This window comes from Phoenix dactylifera, chromosome 1, assembly GCF_009389715.1.
Source record: "Phoenix dactylifera cultivar Barhee BC4 chromosome 1, palm_55x_up_171113_PBpolish2nd_filt_p, whole genome shotgun sequence".
NCBI lineage: Eukaryota > Viridiplantae > Streptophyta > Magnoliopsida > Arecales > Arecaceae > Phoenix > Phoenix dactylifera.
In genome coordinates, this window is record NC_052392.1 from 39,278,403 (window position 1) to 39,305,717 (window position 27,315).

The 27,315-nt window shown below is 37.1% G+C and overlaps 2 protein-coding genes across 10 annotated transcripts; one reads left to right on the forward strand and one right to left on the reverse strand.

Annotated features, from left to right (window-relative positions):
- Positions 1-283: 283 nt before the first annotated feature.
- LOC103706083 (guanosine nucleotide diphosphate dissociation inhibitor 2) lies at positions 284-11,030 on the reverse strand. The gene is made up of 13 exons (XM_008790071.4): positions 10,748-11,030; positions 9,300-9,362; positions 8,469-8,552; positions 6,049-6,156; positions 5,744-5,916; positions 4,337-4,448; positions 3,091-3,171; positions 2,951-3,013; positions 2,514-2,615; positions 2,138-2,262; positions 1,803-2,013; positions 1,659-1,733; positions 284-600 (listed from the first exon to the last, which is right to left on the reverse strand). Exons 1-13 carry the CDS (start codon positions 10,832-10,834, stop codon positions 550-552), a joined length of 1,335 nt encoding a protein of 444 aa, XP_008788293.2. The 5' UTR covers positions 10,835-11,030; the 3' UTR covers positions 284-549.
- Positions 11,031-15,372: 4,342 nt separating this feature from the next.
- LOC103706081 (ankyrin repeat protein SKIP35-like) lies at positions 15,373-25,135 on the forward strand. 9 transcript variants are annotated; one of them, XM_026804284.2, is made up of 6 exons: positions 15,373-15,451; positions 15,938-16,150; positions 16,276-16,395; positions 18,821-20,158; positions 20,546-20,975; positions 24,138-25,135. In XM_026804284.2, the coding sequence occupies exons 4-6, from the start codon at positions 19,662-19,664 to the stop codon at positions 24,918-24,920; spliced, it is 1,710 nt and encodes a 569-aa protein (XP_026660085.1). In that variant the 5' UTR covers positions 15,373-15,451; positions 15,938-16,150; positions 16,276-16,395; positions 18,821-19,661; the 3' UTR covers positions 24,921-25,135. The 9 variants fall into 9 exon arrangements, with proteins under 9 accessions (XP_026660085.1, XP_026660086.1, XP_038990325.1 ...); XM_008790066.4 differs by lacking the exon at positions 15,373-15,451 and having other exon boundaries at positions 15,494-16,150; positions 18,821-18,895; positions 19,966-20,158; XM_026804286.2 differs by lacking the exon at positions 15,373-15,451 and having other exon boundaries at positions 15,494-16,150; positions 18,826-18,895; positions 19,966-20,158.
- The last annotated feature ends 2,180 nt before the right edge of the window (positions 25,136-27,315 follow it).

The following is a 27,315-nucleotide window of genomic DNA, read 5'->3' on the forward strand; positions in this document are numbered from 1 at the left end:
CCACCAAATAAAAAATATCACCATGGTAAAGATAGATTAAGTAAATAATATATTAAATATAGTAGCTTATTTCTCATAAAACCTATATAAAATTATACATAAAATTAGATATTAGTCGGTTGCTCAAAGTTGTATTCATATCTGGATCGATTCAGATCCCACCGGATATCATCTGGTACATAGCGCCCCACCAGCACATTGTAGCATCTGATCTGCAGGGCTGAGATGTTTATACTTAATATCATGTTTATTTTAACAAATATTTTAGCAACTTGGAAGCAAGAAAGAGTTCAATAATGCAATTGCATTATGAGCAGAAACATGATTTCACAGGCATAATCCTCCACATCTCCACAACACAGCGGAGGTAATTGTTTAACACCAAGCATTTTAAAAGATTGTTATGTTAATAAGAAAATGACTTGTGGCAGAAGATATCCGAGGAACATAAGAAATATCATAACATTTTGTTCTGCACAATGCTATACCATAAAGATCAGCTGAAAATATAGGAGAGATGAGAGAATCTTTGTCACTCCTACCACATTATCATTCTTCGGCAGCACTTGCCGCACTCAGATCCACACTGAGATCCACATCCTGCAGTGATAAGAGAGCATTAGAACTTACTCAAACTTGTCTTAATTATATACTCATTGAGAATATATGCTAGACTTCAGTATGAAGTGAAACAAGAGTGTTACAGGTGCAGGATGGTACTAAAGAGCTCCATTATAAAGTAAAGCAGAAATTTTAGAAACTAAAAATCTCGAAGATGCCCAGTAGAAGTACGATAGACTCAGAAAAAAGAGAACAAGTAACAGGTATCATCTTGAGATGGTATAATATGAAGAAAAACCAGAGGAGGACAGGTCCGGATTTGGTTAATAGAACAGAAGGGAAGATCTGCCAACATCTGGATCGGAGTTTACAGAGCAGGTGTTTTGTTGGAAGATCTAGTCCTTGATAGGAATAAACAAGCAAAGAACGCTACATGGATATCCCAGATAGCAGGGAGGCACTTAGAGCCAACCCATAAAAAATAAATATTGATTACTGGTTTTGGTTGCGGTTGTTTACAGATAATTTAATATGCAGTTCCATCTCAATATTTATATACATTTGTAAGTGACCAAGCAACAATGCTGCAGTAGCAGAACTTAAGGGGACCATATAGCACGGCATAGGTAAGGCATCAAAAAGTTGGCAGTAACCAGGGAAGAGTACTCTAGGTCGGGCACCTTCTTAGGTGGTTCTTTTGGCATATTGGAATCATCACAATTGCAAAGACAACCGGGCAGAGTATTCTAGATCAGGCACCATATTTGGTGGGCTTTTGATATACTGGACTCTTAACAATTGCAAAGCCAGTTGCTTAAAGAACTAAACCCAAGGAACTAATAGTGTGATAAGTATTTGTGCGTGGCTGTGCTTGGTTGGCTTCAAAGCATTACTCTGTAAGAGAAAGAAGGGTTCCAGGGAAATTGCATGCATGTGTTCTATGGAAGACAATTGCTTAGAGAAAGAAACCTAAGGAGACAACAGTGTGACAAGTATTTATATGTGTCTTGCCATGCTTGGCTTCACTTGAGAGCATTATCTTGTAAGAAGAAGGATTACAGAGAAAATAGGGCATAAAGACATGTCAAGGTCATTACCTTTCCAGTGATCATGCGATACATGTGAAGCACATCCATGACAGTTGACTCAAAATGTGTGGTACCATCGTAACTCTGCAGAGAGTGCACTTGTCAGTGAATGTCTGCAACATCAAAGCTAGAATAAGTATCATCAAGTCTTACAGTTGAGATGAAGCAATTATCCAGTGAGGGTTCATTGACAGGTACAAATCTGTCATAAGTATCAAAAAACAGCTCATCTACAGGCCCAAGAAGGTCAATTCCTGGCTTTAGTTCCATCTCCGGATGATCAGTCTCAGCTTCTGTTGAGACAAATGCAATGAACTTCCCTTTTGGTGCAACATTGTGTGAATAAGAACAACAGAAGAGATACCTATAAAACCATAAAAAATGGAAATCACTGACTATGATAGGTGTTGCAGAAATGGTAGAGAAATATTATTAAGAATTCAATGCATGACATGAAACTGATTAGTGCTTCATGGAAGAAGACTGACATGTCTGACTTGCGTCCCAGCTGCTTCTGTGGCAGAATAACTTGCACTGAATGAGAGCCATCAGTATTTGGGATGGGATGGCTCATAATAGCAATCGCCCTTGCAACCTTTCCAACCTTCCTGACCTGTGGCCAACAAGTGAAAGTGGTTTAGTTTTAGTGAATGGTCATTTATCTTCAAAACTCTTCCTATATAATCTATCACTAGTTCTGCTGCAATATGATGTTTTGAAACGCAAATGCTGCTGATCAACTCATATAGTGGCATATATTGTCCCAAAATAATGGAAACATATTTACATCCTAAATAAATCACAGATAGGGTACAATCTAAGATGGCATCAGATAGAGTTTGTGAAAAAAACAAGAATATTTACCTTGTTTGGTAAGTAGGAAGGGTCACATACAACCTTCTTGCACTTAGCAGTTTCCCCTTCTGATGTCACGCCACAAACTTTTCCTTCAACATCAAATTCAACCTGGCCCAAGTGAACTTAATTCAATCAATCAGGAAAGATCTTCATTAAGCAGGACAAGCAAGTATCACTCCAAAATATTTGTATGATCATTTATAACTGCATTTATACATTCATAAATCATTAGAGGAGCCTCGGAGCAATGGTAAGGTTGCTCTATTATGACTTGCGTGTCACAGGTTCGAAACACAAAAACAGCGCCTCCACACGTGGGGTAAGGCTGCATACATCTGACCCTCCTCAAACTCTATAGTGGTAGGAGCCTAATGCGTTGGGACACCCTTCTTTTACTCTTTCGTAACACATTAAAAAACATGAGCATGTAAATAATAAAACACCTTGCACTCTGGTTTATTTAACATGTACGTCCCACCATAAACAGCACTCAGGCGAGCAAAAGCCTGTAAGTCCAACAAACACCTCGAGTTAAATAGATGATATATTATAAAAATTAGAATGCATTCTGGAAATGACCAACCTGTGGTAGCTCTCCTAATCCATATAAAGGATAGATATATGGTGACCCTCCTTGAAAACGAGCCAGAGATTCTGAATAAAGCTGTCACAAATGCCAGCCACCACTATTAGCAACAATTCTATCCCTCTGATTAGATACAAGAAGGATGATTCCTAGGAAGAGCACATGCCCATGAACAAAGAGTAGTGATAAACTCAAAGCACGTACTTGGCAGCTCAGTTGAGTCCAGTATGGTGCATATTTTGCTAAAATGAAGGCTTTGAATACAAAGGCCTCTTCTGCTAAGTTTTTTTTTCAAAAAAAGGAAAAACAGAAAAGCACCTATGAAGTATCCAACAAATATCTATATCCGAGAAACAACTTGGAGAATGGAAGACAGATGCTACCATATTTCAAGATTTAAACCCTGAAACATGAGAAGCAACTAACTATCCTAACTAGGGCATAAAGTTAAAATATGTCCTTGGAAAGCATTTCCACCTATGAGCAAGACTACATTATAGAATAATTGCATAGATAATCCATGCACATTCTCAAAAAGAATTAAGATACATATGAGAGAAGCACAAGAAAAATGTTTGTATGTTATGCATCATATATTGATAATACATTTCAGCTCCAGTTCTCCACTCTCATGAAAAATCTTGAAAACAAATACAAAGAAAAGATCCGTTGTATGAGTGAAAGTTACAGCATTCTTATAAGAAGGCCAAATCGTTAACTATGATATGCGGCAAATGGATTCACTCACTTTCCTACTTTTGCGTCTTGAAATGTCCAAAGAAGCTACACAACTTATTTTCCTCCTCAAAAAACTCAGATGGCTAAGTTTTATAATTGTTACCTATGTACCACAAAATAAAGATGATATATGCAACTAGTTCAATAGCTTTTCTATAAAAGCTGTAATCAGGTAACATGGAGGATGCTTGATGGCAATGGACTAAGACTTGGGAGGCATGACTTCATAATTTAAGTTTCTTGTGCTTTCTGAACCTATTTCTAGACAATTAACTGCTTAGCTGGTTGTATATATTGGGTAAGTCTAAAATCCATTAAACCCACTGGGGAGCATGTGCAAAATAAAGAAAGAGAATGCCATCTTCATGGATCCAAAAATACAAAAGTTGAATTATGAATGGATAAAAAAATTAAAAGAAAAACTTAACAAATAAAAAATCTTACTGGACAATAGGGTTGTTTCAACCAATCAAGAAGAGTGTATGTAATTAGTGACAACCCCTACCTTCATCCTTTTTACGGTATCAAGTGCAGGTTCATCTAGATAGCGATCATCTCTATGAAGAGCCAGCGCATGACCAATGAAGTCCACTGTATTGTCATCCAGCCCATATTTGCTGATGGAAAAAAAAAACAAAGGAAAAAAGGAAGCAGAATGAATTGCAAGAACAAGGCATAAACATACTACTAGATCTTATTGTGGTATCAAAGCATCCTGCTCATTTGTTTCTTACAGAAAGTTACTAACGGACATGGAACAGGCTAAATTAAACACAGGAATCCAATGGCAACAACACAGCAATATTCATCACAGATACATATAAAGGCAATCAGGATTTGGTTAAGATATAGTTAAATTGCAACAGAAAGAACCTTATTTTAGATTGAGAGCATTTGACAAAAAGAGTCAAGAATGTGCCATGGATGGAGGTATTCTTAAGAAAACATGTGATGTTCTGATATCTTATGAAATTCAAAACAAGAGCAGAAAATTGCTTGGTGGATGGAGGTGTTGCACTCTTAGAACATGTGACATTATGATATCTTATGGAGATCAAACAAAAGCAAGAGAATGTGTGGTGGATAGAGGTGCCTCCGTAGTTCTGCTATACAGGATTTAAAGAAGCTGCCTCAAGAAAATTTTGGTGAGGAGGCATGATGCCAGCTGAATAGCAGATTGCAGTTTCAAGAAAGGCAAGGGTTGTATCATGATGGTTTTTCTTCTAAAGATGCGATTTTATAAAATAATTATTTATCCTCTCTGTCTCCCTCAAGATTCTTTCTTCTTAAATTCCTTATTTCGTTTTTGAATTTTCAAGTTGATCCCTTTTAGCATGTTCCTAAGCTTCTTTAATCTCATGTAAATATCAATTTTAATCCCCTATTACTTTCCACTACAGGGCTCTTGCTTGGATGGTATCACCTCTTGCAATTTGGGCAAGGGAGCAGGGCTTCAATTCTGGGTGGAGTCAGCCACCTAAGGGTGGGTTGGTATAAGGCAGGAAAGGTAGGGATTACCCCCCCCCCAATTTCTCAAAAAAAAAGAAAAACTTTCCACACCTACCTTCAATGAGTAATATTTTGTTTTAGACTGTAGTTTAATTGTAAAATATATTCAGATTAACTGTAAAAATTTCTCAAGTCAAGTTCTAGAACCTTTTGGCTGGTTTTTCTTAAAATTTAATATCTTATTGCTCATAAATGAATTCCACGATTATTGATTGACTTATTAAATTGAGCCTTCCTTTTTCACTCGTTAAAATGCCATGGTAATGTTATTCTTTCAGCAAAGCAATATGTAAGACAAACAAGGAATTCCACAGAATATATCACAAACAAACATTATATTGCAAAAAGCAGAGCTTCATAATGTGGAAGTGATAGATATAGGTAACAGTAATTAGGTACCCACGAGATAAGTTCTCTAGTTGTCACTCTCGTAAGATCCAATCCCTCATGTGTTTTTGGATCATTTTCATCATAATCCTGGACATAAATGAAAAATTTCCGAGCTCGGCGCTTCTCAAACAAACCCATCAGTGGAGATTTGAGAGCTTCTATATCAGTTGCAGGAACTTTGTGAATCTGTTTCAATAAAAAAAGAGCAGCAAGTATTAAACAAAAGAATCATCGAACACTCAGAAATGGTAACAAATTAGCAAAATGCAAGGTTGCTTAAACATGGAAGCAACTAATAAAGCACGAGAACAAGTATACCTTTCCTTTATTAAAGACATAGCTCCCATCCACTGCTTTGAAGGAAAGGTATTTTGTAACATCAGTATGAATGAGAACACGAACCAAAGTACCATTTGCCATCATGAACTAGTCAGACAAACATTAGTTAATCAGTTATATTATCAAAGAATAAAAGAATAATAATAGAACACATGTACATCAACAAGATTGTCGTGAGCACTGCTAAATTGATAAGGCACTTAACAAAGCAAGTAAGCTTGTGTTGTGCCCTTTGACATTTTGATATGAAAGTCCGGCCAATAAATCATGGTTGCAAATACCAACATGGGCTTGCCCAAAATGAACATTTTAAAATCAGGGAGCTTAATCAAGTTGAATTCTTTCATTATAAGGTGTACATTTTAACCACAATTTGCTTGCCTAAAGATTATTCTTCTGCAAAGACATCAATTTTATGAAAAATGCAAAAAGACATATACTATTGAAAACATAAATAAGCAGAACCTTCGACTGATGGTGTTGTGGATCCGTAACATAACAAAGTATGTGCTGTATTTTGTTAACTCTACAAAAGATACAGATTTTTAAAAGTCTTAATAGCACTTGTTCATATTTTTCACCTGCAAAGAGCTCTTTAACAGTATGGCACATAGACAGTGTCCACATGCTATGCTAGACAACAAAAATATCAAGCTTCATACAATCTAATTGGGTTTCGTGTAACGTGTGATTGTAATTCACCACAGCTTGCATGTAAATCCAAGCACTGTAGATTGAAAATTGCTTCCATTTTCTTCTTGTTGCTTCCACCCAAGTTTTTCTTTTCCCCTTTTCTACCCCTCTTCTAAATCCACAAGTTATGCCAAGGATCCTTTCGGACTATGTCCAGACTGGCAGTCTCTCATTAAATCTGTCTGAAATGTCTCAATACCTTATCTAGTGAGCCTTAAGCAATCTATAGCTGGTTGGCTTTATAGATTAAATGCACACTAAAACCACCCCAAATATACAAATTTCTGAGTTGACACTCCCTAGCTTTCCTACATCTTAATATATTCTACTTTGTCAAACATGTCACATCTATGTGCCCTTCATATTGCCCAATGTTTCAATAAATATTCATAATTCACAGGTATCCTGATGTTTTCTGCAAATAAAGATCGGAAGATGAAACTTATAAATGGATTTTGGATGTCTTTAAATAAACAGGCTTGTTATTTGGTTATCTCAAAGAGACCTGATAAGGTCATAAGGATTGATTGAAAAGGCATTACAGCGACTTGCAACTTGAGCAGATATCAATTCACAGCCATGAAACTTCTGAAACATTTTTCTAAAGTACATCAATTCAACTTGCTTATCTTGTGTAGAATATGTTTGTTTACTTATGTTTAAAATATTTTATTGGATCCAGCTGTATTTAAGTTGAAATTAGATGGAGCATTTAAGTAGATATGCATACCGATGAGTTCCAATGTGCCAGCCGTCATCTCGGAAGGTTAGAGATTATAGAGGTTAGGTTTGCTACAGATTACAATTTTTTTTTTCTTTTTCCTTTTATATATCACTATGTTTATTATTAACTTCACTTATTGCTATTCTTAACAATTGATAAGGTTTGATTCTTATGATATTTCCATAATCCGTACAGTATGTAATACTTATTTTTCTTCATACCGTCTCTCATCTAATTACAAGAGAAATATATAATAGCATATGAAGAATCAAGAAATATTTCGATTCTAAAATATGTATATGAGAACATTTTTCATACTACTAGATATGCCAGTTTTGACTTAGTTGATTTTCACCAGCTCTTTGGGTGTGAAGGCCATTCTGTTAGACTAGGTTCAATTTCTTACAACACTCACTAACATTCTCACTTACATTCTAGTCGTGCAATACTTACCTACAGAGGTTCATCCTGTGAAACTATGTCTTCCTCTATACTGTTCCATCTTGAAGCACAATGCAACTATAAAGCCTATACAGAAACAAATTATATAGAAAAATTTAGCATTGAATATGGAATATAATAAATAGAAGTTCTTCAGGTTAAAAGTTTTAAATATCAGACACCTTTCTGGGAACCTCATGTCACACTATTATGAAATATACAAAAAGTTAAATTTTCTGATAAACAAGCAAGACAACCTTAGTTTTTTGAAACTTTGTAATAATGCAATCCAGGAAAGAAAGAGAAGAGGGAAACAATATAAATGAAAAATTTTAAAATCTATGGCGCTACACAAACTGTATACTGGTTTAAGTGATTGTCAATCACTCTGCCCACCTCATATCACTAGTTTCATCATGACCATTTATCATTTTTATTAAAACAACTTATTGAAGTAGTCTACAAGCATGTTAGGTGAAATTCAGCTTTTACTACTGTGACATAATAAATCATGAATTGCAAGAGTGTCAAACAAACAGACCTTTGGGATCATGTCAACATTGTAATCTCTGCTAGGACCTAAATGTGTTGGCGGCTTATCGCTGCCCCTAAACCTTTTCCAGAGCTGCACAAGAAAGGATGCTTTAGTCAGTTAATATTGCTCAGGATAAGAATGTAATTTTTTTTTAAAAAAAAATATTTTTAATACATAGCATCAAGGATTTCATTTTGTCAGGCATCTTGGTTAGTATCAGGCACCCACCTATATGATAAATAGAAAATATAGGACCTTATGATATAGTCCAGTATAAAGTGATAGATTCCAAGACATCGGATGTACAGCATTAATATATTGGCCAATATTTTCCAACTACCTTATTTTAGTTCCTTAAATAGATGTTTTGACTAATAAATATCAAAAATCAATGTGTAAAAATACTTGCAAATTTCAGATTTACATTATCCATCAAGATTTTGATATCTTCTAATATATCAGCCGAGAACTCCAAAAATCTTAGATCTTTCCAAGTTTTCTGACCTTCTATCAGAGATGAGATAAACCATTCACCTCAGTCTTGGTCATCCGCCAAGATGATTGATATTTTACTCTTTAAAAGCTTAGACAGTGATATTCATCTTTAAGTTAAGAAAGAAATTACTGAATCGTTGTTATTTATATATTACACCAAATGGTCCCAAATTATAGTAACTGACAGTAACTTGTTGCTTGCTTTAGTCTAGCAGTGTTTTTGTCAGATGGTATGAGAACAACGTAAGACCATAAAGGAGATAGATTTAAGCATGTGTATATACTGTGCAGTATGCATCAGCTATTTAACCATCCCAGATGTAAATTTTTCCAGGTCCTTGCCTGGATGAGATTAAGTGAAGATGACTCTCCTCCATAGTAATCATTCCTGTCCATGTGCAGGACCTGATGCATAATGGCAAGTAAAGATATTGTTAGCAACCAATATAGCAAACTGCAGATATAAATTTTACAAATTTTAGAAGATTTTCATAAGTTCTCGTCAGAATAGCCGCACAACATCTTCTTTCAAATCATGTATATATGCTCTTAAGTCTTAACAATAGCTAGAATAAAGTAAATACCCAATATCAGGTATTCATCTTTCAATCACTCTGCTGAATTAATTTTTTTTCTTTTCCTGAAAACCAGCAAGAGTCATAAAAATGAAACAAAATCAAAAAAAAGTTTAGTTTGTTCTAGATAAATCGATCAAAACTTTTCCTGGGCAGCAATGAAAGTGTTAAGCATCAGATTGAAAACATGCTGGAAACCAATAAATGACACAATTATGAAACACCCATGTTTATCTCAACCTAAGGTTCTTTTTAGCTGTTTATAAAATTAGAAATGACTTAGGCGGACACTAATATTACTCAATCTGACGATAATCTCTGATCATGGTGACCTATAACAGTACAATAACAATGGTGATGTTCCTTTAAATCAGCACATAAAACTGATCAAGTTATGATTCATTCTTTTGATAAAATGCTAAGTTAGCACGATTGAGCACAGAAAGAAAAGAAATTGTTATTTTTCTGAAGGCAGTAGAATAGCTTTTCATGGGTTCAGGGATGCCTGCTAGCAATGCAAGTATCATGAAGGAATTGAGAGAAATGGACATATCTTAAGAAAATAAGGTCATCAAAGAAAACTAAGGTTGTATGTTCGCACACTAAAGCACATTCAACCAAGACTATACAGAATAATTGAAAGCACAAGCATCACAAACCAGCAAGTAAACAAGAGTCTGACCTCAATCTAACACTGCTATAGGCATCATATCAAATCAAGTGATTAAAACATTTTCACCACTATGGATCAATTAGAAAACCAAAAGATATTATAGGGACCACCAACAGAACTCCAATAACCTGTCATCCCACTTCTCAAGTATCACGTGAATTGATAGATACCGCGCCCTTCATGCAAACGACTTATAGAATACTTGCTATAGATTTTTCATGTAGATAACGGGATACCACAAGAAATATCAAATCTTGATCAAAACCAGAACAATCCATTCAAAAAACACCCCAAGATGCAATCTTTTAAGGTCATTTCAGCTATCGATCATAACAATCATAATAAAATAAAGAAATAATCACCAACACAACACAAAAGTAGCAGCCGGAAAAGAAGATCTTTTAGGAATCCAAACTCGACCGCCACCAGTTCTAATTACATGAACGGCATCGCCAACAGATGATGAGAGCACCCAAGATTCAAAACAATGGATCGCGTCAAATCCAAATAATAAAACAGATCAAGAGAGGGAAAGAGAAGACCTTGAGGCCATCGACGGAGAGAAGGCCGCTGAGGATGCACTCCTTGAGCCCGGTCCCGAGGACTACCACATCGTATTCCTCATCCATGGCGAGGCCGAGGGGAGCACACAGAGATGAGAGAGACTGAGGCGGAGAGAGGTCTCAATAAAAGAAAGGAAAAGGGAGAAGAGACGAGGAGGAGAAGAGGGAACAAAAGCAAGAGCAAGGTGGATGCCTTGCTGCTAAAGAAGCCAGCGGAGGACTCAATCGGACAAAGGAAAGCCGAAGGAAGGGGAGTTGACAAAACTATAGGGGAAAATGATGGACAAGATATTGGTTGTGGTCACCTACGGTGAGAATGTAGACGTTCTCCATGTCAAATTTTCCTCTTTTTTTTAGCATAGATAGTGGGCTAGAAGAAAAAAAACCTTTGTATTTTATATAGAACTTCAAATACCTCCTACAAATCGAATTACTACAATATCAATCTTGCATTTTGCGTATTACTGTAATATGGTTCACCTCCTCCTAATTGGCATCAGGACTTGTCGGAGATGCTTACGTGGCAGCCGATATAGATGGAGTTATATATGATGTGGACTTAGAAGTATATATAAAATTAATTATTTGATGTAGAATTTATCTCCAGAAATGTTAAGGTTTGGAGAAAAGAAAGAAACATCATGAATCGATAAAAATGATAGTCTCACTATTGGCGGAGGAGGATGGAATGGAGGAGAAGGCGGTGGAAAGGAGGTCAACATATGTTCTAGCTCTTAGTCAGCCATGAGACTAAATTCACCAAATCCACCAAGAAACAAAGCTAAAAAAAAAAAAATGGATGGCGGTAGTAATACTAGTTGGAACTTGGAAGCCTTTCTTCAACACCCCTCCAAAGTCACTATACAAAGCAATCAGATTTCTCCTATTCATCTCATAGTACAAAGACTGTCACCGCCGTAGTATTTCATCATGGATCATTACGACGAACTCATCTCACAAGATATTGCTATGACCAACTTATCCCTCGTTAGTTGCTTGGATCCCTGCGACTGCACCGCAAATGTATGCAAGATAGTGTTATTTCTCACCTGGATTTTGGAATCCACAACACTGATCTGTGACTCCTTGAAAACTTGGATTACTTTGGGAATAGGATGGGCGTCCATTAGGCAACCCACTCAAACGATCGCCTCATTGTGCACATCCTAGCTTTGGGCACTACACCTACCTCTTGTGATCCATCAATGTGGATTCCAACCATCACTCTCTCAGCCTCCATTTTCCTAGGTTTCTTCTAGAGCTCAGTAATGTAAGCTGTGGCATCATTAAGAAAAGAGGGGCCTTGTCCGTCCTTGAGATGTTTGACACTATGGCTCTGAGAGCATAGAACCTTTAGTTGAGCTTCTCCCTCCTCTGACGCTCAACTTCGACATGATTAAGGGGCTTCTCTCTTCCATTTGCCAGTTGCTAGCCTCTCTTTCAGGGCCTCTAGTTGTCCATTGCCCCCGGCCGCTCTTTTATGCATGAAGCCTCCACATTTGAATACACTGACACCCAATTGGACAACCAATAACCCGGAGGCCCTCAAAGTCACTCTGTCCTAAAAATTAATTTACCATGGCTATGACTACGACTATGGTTACTGCTACTTCAGAGGTGGGAGCTGGCTCATTCAAGGGTCCTCCCTCACCTTGTTGCTATAAGGAACGAACATCTTGGGTGAGGGATCCACTTTGCAACCACCAATCATCAAAACATCGTTATCCAACAACTAACGGTGAAAATTTGTAGGGTGAGTACAAGTCTGACTCCAATTCAGCCCATTAACAATACCATTTGGAGACCAGCACCGACACCATCTGATAATGATGATTTCTGCCATTTGGTTGGACCTCCAAATGATAGAGACTCGCGCTTCCCTCTTTCTCTCACCTCCTCCTCCCCTCCATCCTTCTCCTCTACCACCGATGAGAGTGCCATTTTTGCCAGTTTATGGCATCTCCTTCCCTTCTCCCAAATCCTAAACCTTGCTCTCATGGAGATAACTTCTACATTAGGCAACTAAGTTTACATAGATACCTAAGTTCATGTTAGACATAACTCCTTCCATGTCAGCTACCACGTAGGCATCTCCGGCGAGCCCTAATCTGAAATGGGAGGAGGTGGACCATCTTGCAGGAATGTACAAAAATGTAAGGCTGATGTTGCAGCAATTTGATATATAGAGAGATATTTGCAATTCTATACAAAATGCAGGGGGGGGGGGCATTTTTTTTCAGCTTAGTGTTATCCAGCTTATTCATGTTTTCTTGAAATGTATATAATTTCTTGTCTCCCCCCTAGAGCTCAATGGTCCTTTGAATTATTGTTTGGTATTCGAATAACTCATGGTAGATCTAATAAATTATCTAGAAAAAAATGTATGATGTTTGTGCAATGATAGATAGAAATGATGATATATGTTTTGGTTTTGCATTTGGTAAGAGTCTTAGTGATATGATATAAGTAGGCGTAACATAAGTTGGTGCCGAATCAGTCTAATTATCTAGAACTAATAGTTTTGCAAAATATATTCTTCAGCTTTAGACAACATAAAAGCTCCTCCATTTATATCATGCACAATAGGTATTTGGTATATGAAATGCATCTATAGATGATCAAAATCTTTGATGATAGATTTTACTTTGAAAAATTGGAGTAAGAGAACCACTAATAAAAAATTTATGATGTTAACAACTCTGTGGAGCAATGTTGCACTATGTTGCTGCATGTGAGGGGTAATGTCTTTTTCTTTTTTTTGGATTGCTTGTTTTACAACGATTATCAATAATTTATACTTTTCAAGTAATTAAATTTTTTTTTTAATTTAGATAAGTTTCTTATTCTTGAATATTTGTTGGTCTAAACTTGCGACTCTGAGTCTTTTGACTTCATTGTGGTTTAAACATATCCATATTATACTATTAAATAGGAGAAAATTATATAGTTTTAGATTCTAGCTACAAATTTCGTGACCAGAATGTGCTTGGTTCTCCTCTTCATGAATTGTAGTTTTGAACTTCAAGTCAACTTGAATGTCCACTTGATATGATAAGTTTTTCGGTTGACTTGATAGAAAACTTGGTTTGTGCCAAACTTCGATCTTGGATCAATCTTGACTCAATTGACCTATCAAGTTACGTGAAACTTGGTTCAAGTTGGTTGACTCAATGGAGTCTTTAACGCTGACCACAGTCTATTTTAATATTATCTTTTCTAGATTTTTACTAAAAAAAGTTATTGGAGGTTGTTTCTTCATATTTTTATTATAAAATATAACAATATAAGTTGAAATAATTTGGGGGCTTGTATTCCTTTCCTACATGAAACCCCTATCATTCTCAAATTTTTCACGCACCCGACAATCCTATTATTTCCAATTCTATTATGAGTTGAGAGGGTTTTGTTGGCCATCCCCTTCTAGCACTCGATCCCAACATACAATAGTATTTGATAGCATGTCAAAAAGTCATGGATATCTTAAGTTTTTATTTTAATTATTAAATTAATATATTAATTGTATGTTAATAATAAATTATAGGTTTAAGGCTTTACATGTCCACATATATAAATATCATATATATTATCAAGTCTTGATGTTTAAGACTTATTGGATACTATGCGGAGTCTTCGAAATTGACTCAACTTGGCTAACTTTTGAATGGAGTCAAGTTTTTAAATTTTTAATCTATGTCATGAACATCCTCGTTATTTGTCTCTATCAGTCATCTATATCGTCTCTCTTAAACATCCTAAACTAGTTGGACTCAATTTTATCTAAAAAAACTAAACCCATCTCTTATCCATATCCGTTAGAATCTCATTAAAATTTTTAAAAATAAACAAAACCTTCAATACTCATTTTCTAGTCCATGTATGCTATCCCTCTTATTCCCTAATTCCTTGAACTCTTTTTTGTTATTTTAGTTTCTTTTAACGTGGTGCATTCATTTGAACAATTGCTTGCATTGTGAGAAGAAAAATCTAAGATAGCTTTAAGAAACTCTCTCAATATTGCTTTTCTATTAAAAAAGTCAGAAACTTTTCTTCGTTTATTTGACCATAACACCAATCTTCATTATTAGTCAACAATTTTCTTTTCTCAGCCGGTAATGACCATATCTAATTTAGAGGCGCCAAAGGATCAGATTGAACCGGGGTTGGATTGAAAACCCTCAATCCATACTTCACTCGTTAGTAATTGGTTTGAGAAGTAAAAATCCATAATCAAATCCATTTATTTTTTTATGGATCCATGCTCGGCCAACCAACTCATTTATATTAGTCATATATCTCAAACAATAAAGAGAAATGGGACCAATAAGAAAGGGTATAGGGTTAAATGTCTCGAATGAAGCAAGCTTGGGGTATGTTAAAGCGAAGAAGAAAAAATAAACTTTTAAGCAAATTGTACACTCCACATTTCTCCATCTCCATAGGGGTCGAGAATCCATCATTGTCTCAGTTAAGTACTTAGATATTTTCAATAGTTATCCCCTCCATACTTGGCTACCCAGCATTTACTATGGGCATACAACTAGAGGTGCATCATTTTCAGTCCTTCCGTACTAGGAAAAGATCCTCTTAATGCTCTAACGCATGCACCCGATATGGATAGAACTATCTCATATTGATTTTTTCTTTACTTACTATTGTTTGCATGAACCATTGTGATCGTTTAAGGTAAGCCTTTACTAACCTATATTCCAGCACATAATTACCAATAAGGTCCTAGCACTAGGTTTTCTAGGAAAAATTATTGTTTCAACCCCACCTCCCAATTTAAAAAAATTTCATTTGGATCCGTCAATTAGTTGAAATGGCCATTTCAACTTAGAGGAAAAAGATGGTTTTTTTCTCCATTTTGATGGTAATGGCGATAGGCAGATAGCGGCGGCGGCGGACGACGTAGCGGCGAGGCAAGTAGGTAGAGAGCTATCAAAAAGTATATAGGAACCGAACCACAAGAAGACAACTCACAGCAACAATTCAAACAAATCAATGGAGCACCAACAATCGAATCTTTTAGGATAAAACATTCGCATATCCATGCTAAGAACTGATTCCATCGAACTAAACCGTTTCTCATAAAACTGCCAAAATCTAATCTTTTCTTAACAAAAAAAAGATCACAATCTTTTCTCTATCCATCGCCTTCAAATGGAACAGATAGCATCGCGGAAAGAACGGAGAGGGGCGGCGATGCGAACGGTAACCGTGGCCCTTCCGCTGCCACCCGGGCCCACCGCGAGTCTCGAGATCCCCATGGAGATTGGATGTCGAGGTGTTCTACCTCTTTGTGCTGGGCAGCGTGAAGCGGCTCGAGAGACCGAAAGCATGAGCAAGAGGACACCAAGCGTTCGATGAAATACCACTCTAGCGGTAATAAACCTCTTGTACCGTTCGCAGAGGGAGCCTAAATTCTTTTTCTTTTCTAAATTATTCTCTTCTCTTCCCTCACCACCTCCTTCCCTTCCGCACCCTGCCGCCACACTCATCGCCTGCAGCATCCCCATCATGGAGTTGAATGAGGGCCGGGAAGTAGAGGGTTAAAGAGATGCTCATGGCGCCAAGAAGTGGGTGGGACCTCCGGGATTGAAGGAAAAGAGGGAAGACTACGACACTCTGTACGTATCATCTTATTCGAAGGATGGGTTTGGATTCTTCTTTCCCTATTGCTAATTCTTCAACTTTTCCCTCATTTTTTGTTGCGTTTTGGCAAGATTGCAATTTTTGGGCTATCTTGTTGGTGGTTTAGTGTAAATGTTGGGTCTTTAGTGCTTGCTGAGGTTTTAATTCTTATATTTTGTTCTGATTCTAATTGGTTCAAGGAATATTTTGTGCATTGCCATTCTAAATCTATTCTCTTTTTTGACTATATGATCAATAGCGACCTGGATACGAGCTAGTTTCTCTTGGAATGTAGATATTTGTGTAAAAGTTTAATATTTTACTTCCTTTCAGGTTTTTGAATTTATGGTTTTGGAGAAACATGCATTGGAGAGTGACTTTTAAGCATGCATGCATACATGCACCCATGCCTACTTTAGAAAAATTTTGATGATTCATGAATTAGTAACACTATTTTTGCTTTAAAAAAAAATCATGTCAATAGAATATAAAAAACAATATTTATACTAGACAAAAGCTTATTCATAAAATTAGTCCATCCTGAGGATCAACAAACCACCCAAACTTAAATACAGTGCAATTTCAATATTATCTACTAAAACACTATATGAGTTTGGTTGTGTTCACTTGAGCAAGGTTGAAAATAGGTTACTTTGCAGGCCTTGATTGTAAAAATATGGGTAAAGTTTAGGTTTGTTCGAGTTGATACCCTTGCAAAAAATATCAGTTAGTCTTTGATTGGATTGGACAAACTGACATGCTATTGGAATTTGGATTGCAGTCAAATACCCAATTTATCAACCTAAAGTTGATCCAAAATTACATTGGGTTGACATTGAGCATAACCCAGGTTAGTTATATATCAACTTAATTCAGCCTAAATTGCAAATTGGTTGGATTAGGATTGGGTAAACTTGGCCAAAGCTGCACTCTTGTGCAAGCATATTGGATTAACACGTTTTATAGGCTAGCATCCCTGGCTTCTCATGCAGTTCACCTCTCAACAACTCAGCCATCTAACCACCATTACTCGGCTAAATTTTTAATTTTAAAATTTAATATTATCATATATCTTGAATTTTATTGAGGCTTATGAATGAGATTTCTTATTGTGAAGAGACCATACATTCATGAGCAGGCGAATCTCTTCAAACTTAGTAGTCCATGGGGTTTACATGTCCAAGAGAAATGTAAGGATTGATTCCTTTGGAACCAAGTAGACCTTGATGCATTGGTTGATATATCATCGCCATTGTAAGAATATTGTATAGGAAAGAGCAATGCCTAATCTTAAAACCTCTGTAATTTAATTTCTTCAGAAAACTATCTATTCCCACCTCCTAGTGTCAGAAAAATAACAAGAACATTCTTGTCTTTATCTTTTTACTTATGAGATGGGTATTTTTAAAAACATTATAGTCCTTTCTAATCTCAATAGTAAAAAAAGATCGATGCGATTAGGACCAGCCGCTATTTTTTTGAAAAAAGAAAATCATGCATGGCATGCGTCAACATCTTCCTAATATTAAAAATAGTAAGAGAATCTGGTGTTCAGATCTTATGAATAGAAAATATTAAGGAAAATTTTCTAATGCATCATCAACTAATAGCTCCTTGGAAAAAATAGCTTATTCAATATTTGAAAAAAAAGGATAGGATTTTGGTGGTAAGCTTGATAAATTGATCCTATAGTGAGAGGATGGAAGTATTACTGTGGACAGAGAAGGAAACATGCAAGATTCCATAGCAATGAGACAGTCAGAGTTCTTTGACAATGGAAATCCCTCTATTTTGTAAGGAAAAATTCTTCTAGGTCCAAATTCTTCGCAACCAAGTTGGCATTTCCATGTGAGGGAAGAAATGGAGTGTTCTTTGGAGAGGATTTGCACTAAGAATAGAGTTGGCCACTTTTGTCTATTAGAACACCAACTCTTGCAATTAAATGCAATGGAAAGAGTACAATTGGGTCTAACATACCAACTCTAGATTGAATACTTTCCGCATATGAACCAATTCTAGAAATGATGGCAGTCACGTATGGAATCTGAGGTTAATATTCATTTTCATTAATGAGTCACAGAGATAGTTGAGAGATTTGGGAGTTGATTGCAGGATTTAGAGAGTTGGAAGTTGATTAAAAGACAAGGATATTATGACTAGAAGAGTAATTAATGTGGGAGGCATGCTTTGAGACAAACTCTAGCTATTCTACAGAGCATTTTGGGAAAGGGATATTTTGCGAATATGAGCATTTCACACAGAAGAAACATTGGCACATTTATATAGTTTTCAAGATATATATTATACACACACATTTACATATACATATGTTATATTAATTTAGGTTGAATTTGGAAATAGGGAGTGTGTCATTCAACTTTTATGAAGTTCTTATATCAACCATGTTTTTATTTTGTAAAGCACAGGGAGCATGGAAAGGATCGGCCATGGAGGCAATAAAGCACGCGAGTGGGGCAATAGCGGGCGTTGAACAAGGTGAGGTAGAGATTTTGCGGTTTAGGGGATCATTGGCTTGTGGGCCATTGACATTGTCAGAGGGGCCAATTATAGCTAGCTACTAGAGGAGGCGATGTGCATGGAAGCTATAAGGAGATTGAGAGAGATTAAAAGGATGTCCAAAGGTTTAAGGAATTATTCTATTCTAGATGGATAGCAGTGCATGGGCGAAGGAGGATAACCTAGGAAAAGGATATTATGGTTAGCACAAATAGAGACATAATTTATTGCTTCAGAAGCATAGAAAACAACTCTTGCCATATCAACTTTTTTGTACACATGACCCGTTCCATATACACTATTAGGTGGCCTAAGAAGTAGAAGTAAAATGGTCAACAAAACAAGGGGTCGGGAATGAAATTTCTGCTTAAAAGGTTCTGAACATAAATGATAATTAAACTAGGGGGCATAAATAAATTTCTCTTAGAATTTTCAAGGGTTGTTTGGTTGCCATTTGCTTTCATTTAATTTAAAATAATGCAGAGATTTTATTTTATCTACTTCTTTAATAGCATTGATATCATGCTTCCTTGTATGGAAGAGTCAAGATATTTCTTAGGTCATATCGCTTGAACTTTGTCGGGACGTGGTGGTTTATAGGGTTGCTGCCATCAGAGATATGGATGTTGGGCATGTGTTGGTCGATGAACTGGTGAAGGAAAACCGTCAAACAGTTCTTGGCTCAAAAAGTTGGAAAGTGATACCGACGGAGACACCGAGGTTTAGATAACACTATCGATCTTTTATGCTAGAGAAAGGAGAGGAAAGAAATATAGTTTTCTTGAGGAAATCATTCTTGAGCAAAGACCATCGTTGTTCTATCAATTGCACCCGTTGGGGAAAAAGCCTTTTGTCAAGGAAATCGCCCATGGCAGAGGAATTTGACAATTCTTCGAATGATGAGGAATTTCAGAGAGGGAAGCGTAGGAAGCTGGGGGGGGTATACGGGAGGTTTCAAAGGGCATTGCAGTCTCATGATTGGGATCTTGCTGAGAGCTTGATTTTGTCAATTGATCTACAATACCGTAACATTGGGCTTTGTATGGCAGTAAGTACTATTTGGTTTCTATACACTCAACAAGATTTGGCTAAAGCTACTCAGTTGATAAAAAGGATCGTCTCAAATGGAGCGCATGATTTCACAAAGGTGACTTGTCAGACATCTTTTCTTGCATCGTGCGTTTTGGCTACCCTAAATTGCATGATGAACTTTTCAGATACCAAAACCGGCATGATTGAGAGGTAAAATCTTACTATTTTGATTCCCTTGCATAAATAATCTTAAGCAATCACTGTATTCTATATTTAATTTTGTAAAATAACTCACTCTAATTCTTGGAAGAGATCAAGAATTGATAACTGTTTCATGATATCCTGTGATTGTGAAGTCTCATCACATTGATTTCCATGCACTTGTGCCATAAAATGTGTTATCAAGGGTCCTTTATTATGTATTTAATTTTGTGGAGAACTCATTCAGGTTCCTCTGTAGAAATGGAAAATTGATTTTTTGTTACTGAATTTGAAGTGTTGTATTCAATTTGCTACAAAGGGATATTTATATAATGACAGCTATGGAGGTTAATATTCATGGATAATCAATTTGTCTTCCTTGTTAATTTTCGATAGGGTGAAAGAACACCTCCAAGCATATGAAGGTGCTGTGCCTATGAAGGCCAAGTGGAGTGTCAATCTTGAAAAATTCATTTCTTGGGCATTTTATCTGATCGAATTCCATAGGCGCAATCAAGGAAATAGGGACAAAGATATCCAATCAATCTTCGAAACCCAGCTACAATTGTCAGCATTTAAGACTTTTTTGAATATTGCTAGAGAAAACATTATGGGACAGAACTTTGGTCTGGCCTTTGATGCAGCCTGCTTTTCACTCTCTCTCTTGTCCAACTCAGTTAACCATGGCTGGTCATCTGGAGTAGCAAGAGATGCAGTACTGGAGTTACTAGGTTTCTTGGTGGAGGGGAGTGTGGAAATTGTCAACCAATGCTTTATGAAAGCTGCTCGATTTGGGAGCACAGAACTTGTAAGCATTTTATTGCAGGTAACGGTATCCTACTTTTGCACAAAAGCATTTTACCTATGGCAGCCCTTGTTATCCTTTACTTTTTGTTGGATGGTAACAATCGTGCAGATAATTGCTGAAATTTCTTGTCAAATTTTGAATAATATTGAAACCACAGCTTGCTTCTAAGCAGTGGACATGACTATTTAGACCAGTGCTAATTTTCGTTGTTATCCATGCTATAAAGAATTATCCTAATTGATAGTACAACATGGGAAAAATTGGCAAGTGCTTATCTTAGATGGTCATATATCTTCGGTAGTGCCAAGCACTTCTGTTTATCATTTTATGTCATCTCTAATTTTAAGCTTTGGGGGGGGGGGGGGGTTACAGGGGTTCGAAAAAGTCACCACTTATTGTTTAAAAGAAAACAGGGTATTGATAAAATGGGGCAAACAAGTGCAATGCAATGATTTTAACTGGGTTGTGGAACCATTTAGTGATGAGAATGGAAGGAAACCATCCACAACCCACCCAAGCATTGGTTGAGTCCCTACTTTCAATTTGAGATCCTTCCCCTGATAGTGAATGTCTAAATGGTTGGTGTTCAAACTTGAAACTACAAGACAAGGGAAAACGAAAATAACAAGGAGTCGAGTTTAGAGTGGGAAAACTCATGATCAAACCATCGAAAATGCAATAATCTACAACTATAAAAAAGCTATGTAGCATCACAAACATGAACTTCAAAGTATCAGAAGCAATTATCCAGTTGTCTCTCCAAGGAAGTCAATCCCAAGGTCCGCCGTACCGGTACCGGTCGGCGTACCGGTGGCCGGCCGGACCGGTACGGTACCGGTCCGGTCCGGGTACCGGTCCGGTCCGGTACGTACCGGCTGGTACCGGTTCCGTACCGGCCGGTACGCGGTGGTTTCAAAAACCACAGCGCGCGGCGCTGTGGTTCTAAAAAAAAAAAAAAATCGTACCGGTGCGAACCGGCCGCACCGGTACGAGGTGCGTACCGGCCGGTACGGGCTCCGAACCGGCCGGTACGGGCCCGAACCGGCCGGTACGGGCCCGAACCGGCCGGTACGCACCCGTACCGGCCGGTTCGGATAAAAAACCGGAAATACCGGTTTTTTATCCGTTCCGGTACCGGTCCACGGCCGGACCGGTACGTACCGGCCCGTACCGGCCGGTACGGACCGGTACGGCATTCCATGGTCAATCCTATTGAAAAAGCATTTGGTTCCACAGTTAACTAGGCAAAGCTTTTCCCTACTATCTGATTCTAGGTTTATGTTTGTGGTCAGGCCTTGGGAGGCAAAACATGTTTGTGAGGATGGTATGTTTTTGGCTTGGGCTAACTCATATTTTTGCTAATGCATGTTTGATATTCTATTTTGGAGGTAGGATAAGGTCGTTAGGATGATAGCAGATTATTTTAGAGTTCTGAACACAAAACATCAAATGATGTGTAAGGTGGTACTTGATGAGATGAGAGGACAATGATTATTAAGATCATGTTGCCTTGGGATTTACTGCATGGTTATGAAAACTAATTTTTTAATGTAAGATCATGATATTTGTCTTGAGGAAGAGAAAGCTTAAATGGGCTAATGCAACTGACCTCTATAAATGAAGCATGGTAGACTGAAAATGTTCATATTATGGTAGGGTTTATAGGACTATATTTTTGCAACTAGTTTGAATAAGGTTACTGCTATGTTAAAAATGGTCAACAATAAGCAATGCTGATGGATAGAAAAGGGTTAGCCGGCATTGTGAAACTCAATAAAGGTTGCAATGGTAGAATTCAATTTGATTAAAGGAAGTTCTTTTTTCAAAATCTCCTACTAATGCTAAGGGAAAATGGAGGAAAAATATAATTTGCTATTGGCATGAGTAGGAGTCCCTAATACTATCATCATTTGTATTCTTTATTACTAAAATTTGTTTTCTTTACTCAACTTTTACCAAAAGATCTACTCCTTATCTGCTAGCCTCTTCTTTCTCTTATCAAGACCTGGTTCATGGATCTTATCAAACAACAAGAGTTTTTCATTAGTTAAATGTAGCCATTTAAACTTTCATGGATACATTGCATTGGTGATATTTCCATTTTATTCTTTACACCTTTGTATTAGCACATTCCATGAAAATAGGAAGGGAATCTCATTCTTACATATCAAATAATAGTTACAGGGGGATCTTATGCTGACCATCAAACAATATGTTATTTTTTGAGACAACCTACAAAAGAACTCTCTCCATATAACGAACTACCTAACAAGGTTTGCGGGTACCCATGTGTATTGCCCCGTATAGAGCAACCATACTATACTAGTACCAAACAAATACTCAGTATGTGGGCGTACTGAGTGTCAACATGGTACCTGTACAGGTCTGATACCATGATTGAGAAACCTTTCTCCCTAATTATAGGGGGCAAGCATCTCTCCACCTATAACAGAGTCCTTGATGATGGGAGCAGTCCAAAGTTATGTTTGGTGGAATGCTAAAGTTCAGAAGGTAGTTGCCCCCTCTCATCTCCCTCGCTTAGCCAGTGAATGCCAATCTTACTCTAATATGTACATATATGCGTATATTGAGTGTTTTGAAAGTCTCTTGCCTTTGTATCAAATAGACATGAAATGGGCAGTTGTAACTTAATTAGCGAGCTAAGCTACATTAAATTTTGATGGTTTAATAATTTGAATCATTGATCTTGATCTACACATCTTGAAACACAAATTCAAAATTGGATTGATTTAGATACTTTAAAATTATAATCAAATCAATATATGGTATCATATAACATGAAAAGTGTCCATTTTGTATCCACCTTGACTAATAATTAAGAGACATCCAAAACACGTGATTTTTGTTTTCTAGGAAGTTTAGACATTGTAGATCATAATTAACAGTGTGCATGCTCGCCTTAAAAAGCTACCACAGATTTTGCAGCTCTAGTATATGCACAAACACACTCAAACACACACGTACAGCAAGTTAAAGGTACTATCGGTTCTCTCAATGAGATGAACAAATGCTGACTCACTGGACATGAGTAACTTCAAACAAAAGCAATGACATCCAGAAAATAACTTTTTTCGGTAATTTCATGATCTTAATTTGAGTCCTCTCCAAAAAGGGTAAAAGGGAAAATTATTCTTATTTCTGACTTTACTCCTGTTACAGATAGCTCAAGCTAGAGGTTTGCATGTGAATGTCAATTTTGCCCTTTTTGCTGCCTCTGAATACTCTCACATCAACACCATGGAGTGTCTCGTCACAGAGGGGCATGCAACGTACTTCTTCGGGCCCCTGATGACAGCTGCCAGGAGTGGTTGCATGCCAGTTGTCCAGTGGTTTGTCAAGCGAGGATGTACTGAGATGGAGCTCTGTTATGCCCTCACTGCTGCCACTTCAAACAACCAAGTTGCCATCATCAGCTACCTCCTCCAATGCATCCCCCAACAGATGCTCAACCTTTTCAGCTTTGAGATCCTGAAGTCTGTGGGGGAGGAGAGGCCTGACTCCTTCGAAGGTGTTAACTTTCTTCTTAGTTCTGATTTTCTCAGAGACCCTATTGCAACGTATGCATTTGCCAACAGACTTGCAACATCAAATGAGGAGGCCATCACACCTGAGCTGAAGGTTTTTTTACTTGAACATTGGTCCGCGGAGGCATTTGTTGAGGGAATGAGAGCTGGAGAGGTCCATTATGTGAACTTGATGAGGATTCTCAGGAGAGGCAAGTCGGAGATTTGTCTGAGAGAGTTGCCGCCACCACTGGTAATTGTTATAGCATACCTGCCATTGTACAGGGAGTGTTTGGCATCCAGTGGGTCATTGCTACCTCAGAGGCTGAGGGGGGAGCTCATGGTGGCGGCGAGGAGGCTTAGCAATTGGGCAGTGGATGAAATGAGCGAGAAGAGAGAGCTTTTAGAGATCTTGCAGCAGCACATGCCATGTTTCTGATTCCCTGGACAGCATTTGGTTCAAATTTATCTTTTGATCTCATGGATTTGGTACAGTTCCTTGAGGGTTTTATTTGACAATTTAAAGATAGAGTTGTAAGAGTTTTGTCTTAATCTAGTCTGAAGTTTATTGTAATGGCAGTGCTATGTCTGACAGTTCAAAACAGTCTTATGTGGTTTTTCTTTCTTAATCATATTAATCATTTTGTCCGAAAATTGCCTTAATAATCATAATATCATAAGAATGTGTGGTTAATCCATTTAGGAGCTTGCTTGGAGAACATAGATCGGAATCAGCTTTGGCAGATTTTGTCTTGTTTCTGGGTGATCCATTTTGAATATATCTTATTGTCATTTCAATATGCTAGTTAAAATTTGCTTGTTATTATCATCCCTCGGTTATATTTATCTTGGATCATCAAAACCAAAGGGATCCAAAATGGATGATACGTTTGTTGGTCTTATGTTTTTAACAATTACTAGTTTCATCTTTAATGAAATTCTGATGATCATGCAGTTATTTTTTTTTCCTTCCCTTGTCTTAATATCATAAATGGTGTTCTGTTCATGAGTCTCCTCTAATGCTGTTCTGTTTTATTTGCTAGAACTGTTCCTTGTAGACTCTCTCGGAGGAAAAAAAGGGAATAACCCACCTGAGTTTTATTGAATGAATCAAAACAGCTATATTACATTTTTAAGTTATTACACCCTTTGGAGGATTTCCAACAGTAGATAAACTATTGACAGTTCTAGAGTTGGAAGGAAACCAGTCATCAAAAAGTTGGATAACAGAAGGGATCTGTGTTTCAGGAAGAAAATCTGATGATTTCTTTCTTTCCAGATAACCCAGCAAAAAGCAATAATTAAGTGATCCCAGCCTGGTCTCCAAGATTATGGAATTTTCCTTCTACTCCAAGTTGTCCAAAGAGTTGACAGGGAATTTTGGGATTCCATTAATGTTTCAAGTCTAAAGAATTTTCTCCCTTAGCTGTCTAGTGGCTGAGCAATTGAGGAACAGGTGGTTGGTTCGCTGGGCATGTACTGGTTCTCTAAAGAATTTTGGGCTTCTCTCTTTCTCAAATGAGAAATTGTCTGTCAGCAATTTTGGCCTTAATTAATGAAGGACCGACCTGAGGTATGGGCATTCTTACACAAGAAATTATTGTCCACTGTTTTTCTTGCCAATCTGTCTTCTCATGAAAAATTACTAAGATTTCTGCGAGAGAAAGCATAGCAGAATATATTTCAAATTATGATTTCTGAAAAATTATTTGGCCAATTGCTTCCATGAAGCACTAGTCGCTTCCCATCCTGATAAGCAAATCAATCACCTGTTTCTTAAGCTATGGTGATGGAGGCGACTGAAGCTGTCATGGAGGGCAATTGCATCCATTTAAAAATAAAACCTTTTTTTGTAGGATAACCTTGTTTCATATACATTGACGATATCATTTCTTAAAGAGTCCACCTTAGGGTTTGTGTTGCTGCTATGAAGCTCTCCCATGCTGCTCTTAGCTCAGCCAATGGAACGGGGGCAAAGTAAAGCACCCGAGAAGAAGCATCCAAAATGATGTTCACAACTTATTTTGTGGTGGGTGAGGTATCCAGGAGAACATAAGCTGTTAAGAGAGAGCATTTGATGCCTCGTGAAATTCACTAGAGAGACATAAAGCAAGATTACTCGAGTATTAATGGGTCATATTAACACCTTGAAATAGCCTCTGATTTTGAGCAGAGTAACCATCTCACTTGACATATAATGGACTATGAGTGCAGCATTATAAGAGGGACTGTATTGAATGAAACAGAAGAGGAGTGGGTAGCCTTTGAATCATAAACGACCGACGTCTCCAATAAGAACATGCGTGACAAGAATCTTCATATTAGATGCGAACTACTTTGGCTACTACGAGCAGAGTTGGAAAAGGTCCAGGAGCGAGATCAGCTCCAGAAAGCTGGATCGCAAACCAAACTTCTAAATATCATAACTTGATTATAAAACGTCCGATTAAAATGATCTTTTTTTTCGAGCAATTTTTCGACATCCACAATGTGTCACCATGCCCTATAAAGACAGTATCCCTAGCGATAGAGTCCAAATTTCATTATTTTCAACCTGAAATAGACTGATCAAACTGAAAGTTTCCTTTTTGGGTAAGACTTTAACTAGGCGTAGCTCTTTATCTAAGAAGAATTAAGAAAAATAACAACAGACAAAGTTGATGTAGAAGTCGAGATGTACCTTTTTAAAAAATTTAACTTTTTCTATAATATTTCTATTAGTGTTTATTTTAGGAAGAAGAGCCCTATTAAAATTAGGAAGAGAAATCCGATCCAAACTGTATAAAAATGGACCTCAACATTATAAATAGAAGCTATATACCCCGATTTTTTAA

Coding starts and splice junctions, on each gene's coding strand:
- LOC103706083 (XM_008790071.4), bottom strand. CDS start 10,834: ATGGATGAGGAATACGATGTGGTAGTCCTCGGGACCGGGCTCAAGGAG. Junction 9,363..10,747: donor TCTCCGTCGATGGCCTCAAG/GTCTTCTCTTTC, acceptor ATTATGCATCAG/GTCCTGCACATGGACAGGAA. Junction 2,263..2,513: donor CTTCCTACTTACCAAACAAG/GTAAATATTCTT, acceptor TGTTGGCCACAG/GTCAGGAAGGTTGGAAAGGT.
- LOC103706081 (XM_026804284.2), top strand. CDS start 19,662: ATGCTAGAGAAAGGAGAGGAAAGAAATATAGTTTTCTTGAGGAAATCA. Junction 20,159..20,545: donor AAAACCGGCATGATTGAGAG/GTAAAATCTTAC, acceptor AATTTTCGATAG/GGTGAAAGAACACCTCCAAG. Junction 20,976..24,137: donor TTGTAAGCATTTTATTGCAG/GTAACGGTATCC, acceptor CTCCTGTTACAG/ATAGCTCAAGCTAGAGGTTT.